General features: G+C 66.4%; 1 protein-coding gene across 1 annotated transcript in view; it reads right to left on the bottom strand.

Moving 5' to 3' along the window:
• The window catches only part of FES (FES proto-oncogene, tyrosine kinase), an 18829-nt gene extending 12716 nt beyond the window's left edge, over positions 1–6113 (bottom strand). The window contains 20 exon segments of the mRNA XM_035312175.1: positions 61–213; positions 215–228; positions 337–459; positions 677–834; positions 935–1058; positions 1179–1273; positions 1483–1601; positions 1695–1748; positions 1916–2038; positions 2353–2562; positions 2774–2851; positions 2958–3144; positions 3216–3338; positions 3421–3540; positions 3643–3780; positions 4099–4282; positions 4525–4621; positions 4704–4877; positions 4974–5224; positions 5943–6113. Coding sequence (XP_035168066.1) covers positions 85–213; positions 215–228; positions 337–459; positions 677–834; positions 935–1058; positions 1179–1273; positions 1483–1601; positions 1695–1748; positions 1916–2038; positions 2353–2562; positions 2774–2851; positions 2958–3144; positions 3216–3338; positions 3421–3540; positions 3643–3780; positions 4099–4282; positions 4525–4621; positions 4704–4877; positions 4974–5224; positions 5943–6069 — 2628 coding nt within the window. The 5' untranslated portion in view covers positions 6070–6113 and the 3' untranslated portion in view covers positions 61–84.
• Between the last annotated feature and the right edge of the window lie 590 nt (positions 6114–6703).

Raw genomic sequence — 6703 nt, 5'->3', positions numbered from 1 at the left:
GCCCCCGGCACCCGCCGCCCAGGCGGGCCCCGCCCGCGGGACGGGCGCTGCCGGCGGGACGGCCCCGGGGCGCGGGGCCGCCCCTCACCGGTGCCGCTTGCGGATGCCGATGAGGTCCTGGTGGACGGCGCTGAAGCTGGGCCGCCGGCGGGGGTCGTACTCCCAGCAGCGCCGCATCAGGCGGTACACCTCCTCGGGGCACTGCTCGGGGGGGGTCCAGCCGCACGCCTGGGGGTGGCAGCGCTGGGGACGGGCCGGCCGGACACCGGGCCTCGCCCCCGCGGCCCCGTGGGGCGCGGCTGGGCAGGGGCCCCGCGGCCCCGCCGCCGCCCTCACCCTGCTCGATGGCCTCGCGCGTCTGCTGGTTGCTGAGGTTGGCGTAGGGGACGGCGCCCAGGCTGAAGGCCTCCCACAGCAGGATGCCGAAGCTCCAGACGTCGCTCTCTGAGCTGTATCGGCCTGGGGACACGGCGGGGGCCAGGCGGCGAGTGGCACGGGATGTCCATGTCACCATTGCCCCGACGGGTGCCCCGGCTCTCCCTGACTCCCACCCCAGCACCATGCATGGGGTGCTGGACAGTGCCCCCTGGACTCCCAGGTCCCTGTGGCACAGCCTCCCCCCTTCCTTCCCCGTATGCTGCGTAGGTCCCAGGCCATGCCTGGTGCCACCCCGTACCGTAATTCAGTGCCTCGGGGGCAGTCCACTTCACAGGGATCTGCTTCATGCCTCCCGTGGAGGCATAGATACCATCCTCCTCCTCCCGTGACATCCCAAAGTCGCTGATTTTCAGGATGTTCTTCTCCGTCACCAGGCAGTTGCGGGCAGCCAGGTCCCTGGGCGGCTCAGAGCTGTCAGCCTTGTGCCCAGCTGTCCCCAGGATGGGGGGACCAGCTGCCCCTGCCCTGCCCGGCCCCCGCTGCCCCCCCAGCCCACCTGTGGATGCAGCGCTTGCTCTCCAGGTACTCCATGCCTGCTGCAGCATTCTCCGTCATCTTGATCAGCTCCTTCACCTTCAGGTGGGGCCCCTCACTGCGCAGGAAGCTCAGGAAATCCCCCCCTGCACCAAGAAGCACTGAGCTGGCGGGCGGCCATCCCAGCCCCATGCAGCGAGCTCACACACTTGCACTGGGGTGAGCTCGCACACGTGCACCAGGGACTGAAGGATGGGGCTGCTCACCCTGCACCAGCTCCATGACAATGTAAATGGGCTGCTTCTGGGTGCAGACGCCGATGAGCCGGACTATGTTGGGGTGGTTATACTGTTTGAGGATCCTGTGGGGACAGTGAACATCACCCTGAACACATGGGGACCCAGCTGCCCCCAGCACACACCTCCTCCATCACCACCTGCATCCCAAGGATGCTGAGCCCGGCTGGTGCAGGGACACAGCCCCCAGCCAGAGGGATGCTGTATCCCAGTGGGGTTTGGGCACTCCGAGACCTCAGGACAGACAGATGGGCCAGGACATGGTCACACAGACCTGGCTTCCTGCAGGAACTTGGCCTTGAGCTCAGGTGGCAGGGTTTCCCGGCAGGATTTCACAGCCACAGGGGTGTTGTCAGCACGCAGGCGGCCACTGAACACCTCCCCAAAGTTACCCTGCCGAGAGACACGGATGCACCGGCCGAGCCTGGCACAGCGCACCCGCGGCCAGCCCTGCCATCCTGCTGGGGCCCTCGCACCCCAACTCACCCGGCCGATGCGCTCCCCCAGCAGCACGTCCTCGTGGTTGAGCACCCACTTGTCCTGCAGGCAGCAGACACCAAGGTCAGCGTGCCGCCCCCAGCGCGCCCCAGCCCACATCCCCTCCTGCTCCTGCAGCTCCCTCATGCCGAGATGAGTCACTGCGGCTGGAAGGGGCCGGGGCTACGCCCTGCACAGGGCTCTCGCCTGCTCCCGCTGCCCACCCTCACCTTGGGCACAGCCCTGGCCAGGATGATCCCGCTCTTGCGGGTGATGGGCTGCTGGCTGTGCAGGAGGTGGTCAACGAGCAGCGGGATGGTGGGGAAGCCGTCCCCCTCCAGCCGGTACAAGTTCTGCAGGGAGGGGAGGCTGCGGGGTCATGCCTGCGTGCACCCATGAGGTGCACACGTGGGGGAGGGCATGCATGGGGGTGCACGAGCACACACACACACACAGCACAAGCGTGCATTCACATGCACGGTGCAGGCTCACAGCTCGTGCTCCATGCTTGGTCCGTGCAAGGACACACGCACACAGCTCGCAGCTGTAGGCACACATCCTGTGCATTAACACCAGTGTCCCTGTGGCTGCACAGCCAGGGCAGGGCCCCAACATCTGCCCACTGCAGGGGCCGCTCCCAGTGCCACCCCCGCCTGCGGTCACTCACGTCGGCAGCCTGGATGATGAAGTGCCGGGGCTGCCCGTCCCACAGCACGCTGAGCACATACTCCTGCTTCCCCTGGCTCTCCCGCACCAGGAAGTCCCCGCTGCAGCTCAGCAGCTCCTGCACCTCTGAGCGTGGGATGGCCCCGTGGTACCAGACCTGCTGGCACAGCGGCTTCTGCACCTCCGGGATGAGGGGCACGGGGGGTGGCAACTGGATGGGGACAGAGCAAGACTGGTCATTCCCCCAGGGGCAGGGAGAGCAGGGTCCAGAGGGGCTTGCGCAGGGTGGGGAGAGGGGTTGGAGAGCAACATGGAGCAGGGCTGTGGGGCAAGACAGGAGAGGACAGGGGGTGCCGAGGGGCTGGGAGGTTTGGCAAGGTGGCTGGGCAGGGCAGGGTGACTGGAGGTGCCCAGGGTCTCACCGAGAACTTGGGGCTGAAGATGCCCGAGATGTGGTTCTTGAGGGTCTCCAGTGCAGTGGCCCCGCTGCGTTCCTGCTCCTGGGGAAAAGTGTGAGCTGTCCCCCTGCAGGCACCCTGCGTGGGGCCGCCAGAACCCGGTGTAACCCAGCCCCGTGTCTCCTGGAGCACTGTGGGGAGGACTCACCACGGAGGAGACTGAGTGCCGGTCCTCCTGCAGGGGCAGAGCAGGCAGGGGGTCTCCGGAGCCCAGCTCCGCCAGCTTGTTGGCCAGCACATCCCGCTGCGCTTGAAGCTTGGCCTGGGTGCAGAGGCAGCCCTGGAGCTGCTGCTGGGCCTCTTGCAGCCCCTGGCGCTTGCTCAGCAAGTGCACTCTGGGGATGGGATGTAGCGGGGTCAGCCCCTGCCACCTCAGCCCCAGCCCCGCCGGTCCCCTGCACCTCACCGCTCCCCAGGTCTCAGCCCCTGCTCCTCGCCCTGGATCTCAGCCTGCAGCTCCCGCACCCGCTGCTCCTTGCTGCTCACAGTCTCCGTGGTGTCTGCCAGCTCCTCCTCAATGGACGTCAGGCTACAAGAGACACGGGTGTTGGGCGGGTGCTGAGCCATGAGCCCGCCAGCCTGGCCCCTGCCTGCAGCCTGGCCCCGCTCACGAGTGCTGGACGCTCTCGACAGTCAGCTCATTCAGCTGCAGCTCTCCTGGTGCCAGGATCTCCGTCTCCTCCAGCAAGTTTTCATCAAAGGTGACGGCTGGCGGCACCTCGCAGCCATACCTGCAGGCACCCGGCACAGAGCTGCCCTCTGCTCTGATGTGCCCGTGCCCACCCCCTGCAGGGCCGTACCCGGTGCAGTGCCCGCAGCCACACCATCTCTACCTGTGGCACTGGACAAAGCTGCTGTACTCAGTGGCAGGGTTGATCGCTTCGATAGCACGGGCAATTTCCTGGTGTACGGCCAGCACGTCCTCCTGCACCAGGCTGCTGATGCTGTAGTACTCCCCCAGTATCTCCTTCCTGCAGGGACACGGGTGCTGGGGGATGCCTGGCCTCCCATACCCCCGCAGCCCAGGCTTGGCCCCACGCTGCCCAGGCTGCCTGGTCCCGGTGTCCCTGCAGCCCCTGCCTCTCATGAGGTGCTGGGGAAGGGCCCCGAGCTGCCCCGTCCGTGATGGCTCTGGTGCCAGGGGAAGGGCGTGTGTGGCACAGGCAACAGGGCAAGGACAGCGCCTGTGTGGCCGGGGGCTCCGGCAGGGGGAGGGAGCATCGCTGGTTCTCAGGGGGAACAGGGGTGCAGAAGCAAGGGGGTGCCAGGAAGGGCTGCAGGGCTCTTACAGAGTGAGGACCATCTCCTGCTGCAGGCTGTAGAGGGACTCGTGGAGGCTGGGCAGCGCCCGCTGGTAGTGGTGGTGGTGGTGCAGCGCGGCTGCCTGCACAGCCAGCACGTACTGGTTGTGCAGGGCGTAGAGTTTCCAGAGGCTGCGCACATACTTCTCCTTCGCCTTTTCTCTCTCCCTGTCTGTGAGGAGAGGCCATGGGGGCACCCGCTGCCTCGGCACCACAGCTCCCAGTGCATTCCCCCCAAGCTCCCAGGCCCACCGAGGTTGTGCCCACGGGTCCTATGGGGCTGCCGTGGCTCCAGGCATCCCCGATCCTGTGGTGGGGCCCGAGGGATTGAGGGAGAACCAGGGACTGGGGAGAAGAGGGCACAGCAGAACAAGGCTGGGGGATGTGTCAGGACAGTACGGGTCTGCCACCCACCTTTGCTAGCCTCCTGGTACTTGCGCTTGGCCTGAGTGCTGTCACGCACCAGGCTGCGGTACTGTGCCTTCAGCTTCTCCATCTCCTGCTGGGTGGTCTGCAGGAGGAGGCACCCTCAGCGGAGCGGGGCCGGGGCGAGGGCCCAAGCCCCCCAGCCACCCACGCAAGGTCCTGCCTACCCGGGCATACTCCTGGCTGAGCTGCTGCCACTGCTCGCTGAAGGCCTTGCGGAGCTGCTGCTTGTCGCGGATGAGCAGGCTCAGCTTGGCCAGCGGCCCCGCCGCCAGCTCCTCAGCATGCCGCCGCAGGGTCTGGCTCAGTGTCTCCGTCTGGTTCACCAGCACCCACCACGACTGGGAGGACAGGGTATCAGGGACGGAGCAGGGACGGCCACCCTCTGGCAACGTGCAGGGTCTGTGGGGTGTGCTCCTACACCCTACTGTCCCTACCTCCCCAATCTGGCCTCCGTGGTCACCAGCACGGAGCTGCCCAGAGCCCTCCTGCTTCTCCAGCTGCGACAACATGTGGTGCAACATCCCCGCGTACTCCCGATCACTCTTGGCCCGCTGAGACATCCACTTCTTCATCAGCTCCAGAAGGCGCAGCTCACTGTCCTGTAGCCGCAGCAGCGCGCTGTGCCCCTGCGGGCACCACAGCTCCGGCCCGAAGCCCATGGCACCGTGGTCCTGGTGGGACAAGGCTGCAGAGCAGTCGGGCAGCCTGAGGCGTGGCTGCCACCCTGCACTCTGCATTGAGCTCGCTTGTGGCCAGGGCTCTTTGCCTCCAATGCCCCCTCACCCATCTCCCCATGGCAGGTATGTGGTGCCCAGGCCAGCCCCGCAGCGGCGGGCAGAGTCACCTCCACAATCTGCCTTAAAAAAGGCATTCGAAGTAGCTGGGAGGGCTGAGTGTGCCCAATGCGCCGCAGCAGCGGGGGCCCACGGTGGGGGCATTGCCAGGGAGGAGGAAGCGTGGAGTCAAAACCCAGCATCGCTCTGCCGTGTGCCGCAAGGCCGGGAGCACCGGCCCCATGGGGCTCCGGCAGCTCTGGCCCTATCCTGCCCCACTCCCTGTGCCCGTGCTGGGGGCAGCTGGGAACACTGGGGCAGGAGAGCACCCAGGGGCCAGGGCACGGGCAGGAGGCCAGCAAGAGGGGGACAGGGCACCGAGCCGTGGGGGCAGTGCCAAGCCTGGACATGTCCCTGCACACAGAACTCTGGCATGGCCAGAAGGAGCCAAATTCAGCCCAGGCGTGGTCCCAGGGTGCACAGCCCAGCAGCGAGGGCACAGCCAGAAGGAAGAGGGTGCTGGAGCCTGGCTCCATGCAGGGCAGGATGTCCCCACGCAGACTACAACCCCTCAGAAGAACAGGGCCATGACCTCCCCCAGCCCCACAAAGGGGTCCCCTTCCCTCCAACCTGTATGTGCCGTGAGGTCCCAGCCGCGGAGTTGGCGCCGGTGTGCTCCCGGGGCTGGGGCCGGTGCAATCTGGACCTGGCTCAGCTCCGGCTCCCAGAGAGGAACAGGAAACCCTGTGCTGACCATACAGCCATTGCGAGATTTCCTGCGCTTCCTCCCCTCCCTGCCGGTCCCCCGTGTTCGAGGCTGACTCCAGCACACAGCCCCAAAGCCGCTGGGCAGCCCCCAGCCCCAAATTGGTGTCACAGTCACCTGCAAGACATGTTCAAGCAGTTTCCACTTCTTGAGGAAGTTGTGGGGAAAAGCGCATAGAAAGGTTTTCCTGACCTGCCTTCCCATGGCTGAGCGCTGCCCGGGTGGGTCACGTCGAGGAACAGCGCAATGCCACAGCAGGGCTCTGCACTAAGTGCTCCTGCAGCCCCTGGGCACGGTCAGTGCCAGTCTCCCTGGAAACTGTTTTTTCACAGCACGTTTCAGGGGCAGAGCCGCTCTGCCAGCAGCAGCACTGCAGCTGCTCTGTCCTGCAGCACACGCTCACCTCCCTCCAGACCCCTCTGCCCTGGTCCCAAACCCTGCCCAGGAATCTGCTCTGCGTGAGCTGCACCAGCAGTACCCCCTGCACCACCTTCTCCAGAGGCACTCAGCACTTCCACAAGATCAGCAAGTGTTCTGCCAGTTGGGCTGAGGGGCTGCTTCTCCCCGCCCCAGCACCCCCCAGCATCCCCTGGCTTCTCCCAGACAGCACAGGCTTTCCCCACGT

This window comes from Oxyura jamaicensis (genome assembly GCF_011077185.1).
Source record: "Oxyura jamaicensis isolate SHBP4307 breed ruddy duck chromosome 10 unlocalized genomic scaffold, BPBGC_Ojam_1.0 oxy10_random_OJ61, whole genome shotgun sequence".
Classification (NCBI taxonomy): Eukaryota; Metazoa; Chordata; class Aves; order Anseriformes; family Anatidae; genus Oxyura; species Oxyura jamaicensis.
Note: the sequence above shows the minus strand (reverse complement) of the source record. Positions and strands in the feature narration are given on the sequence as shown.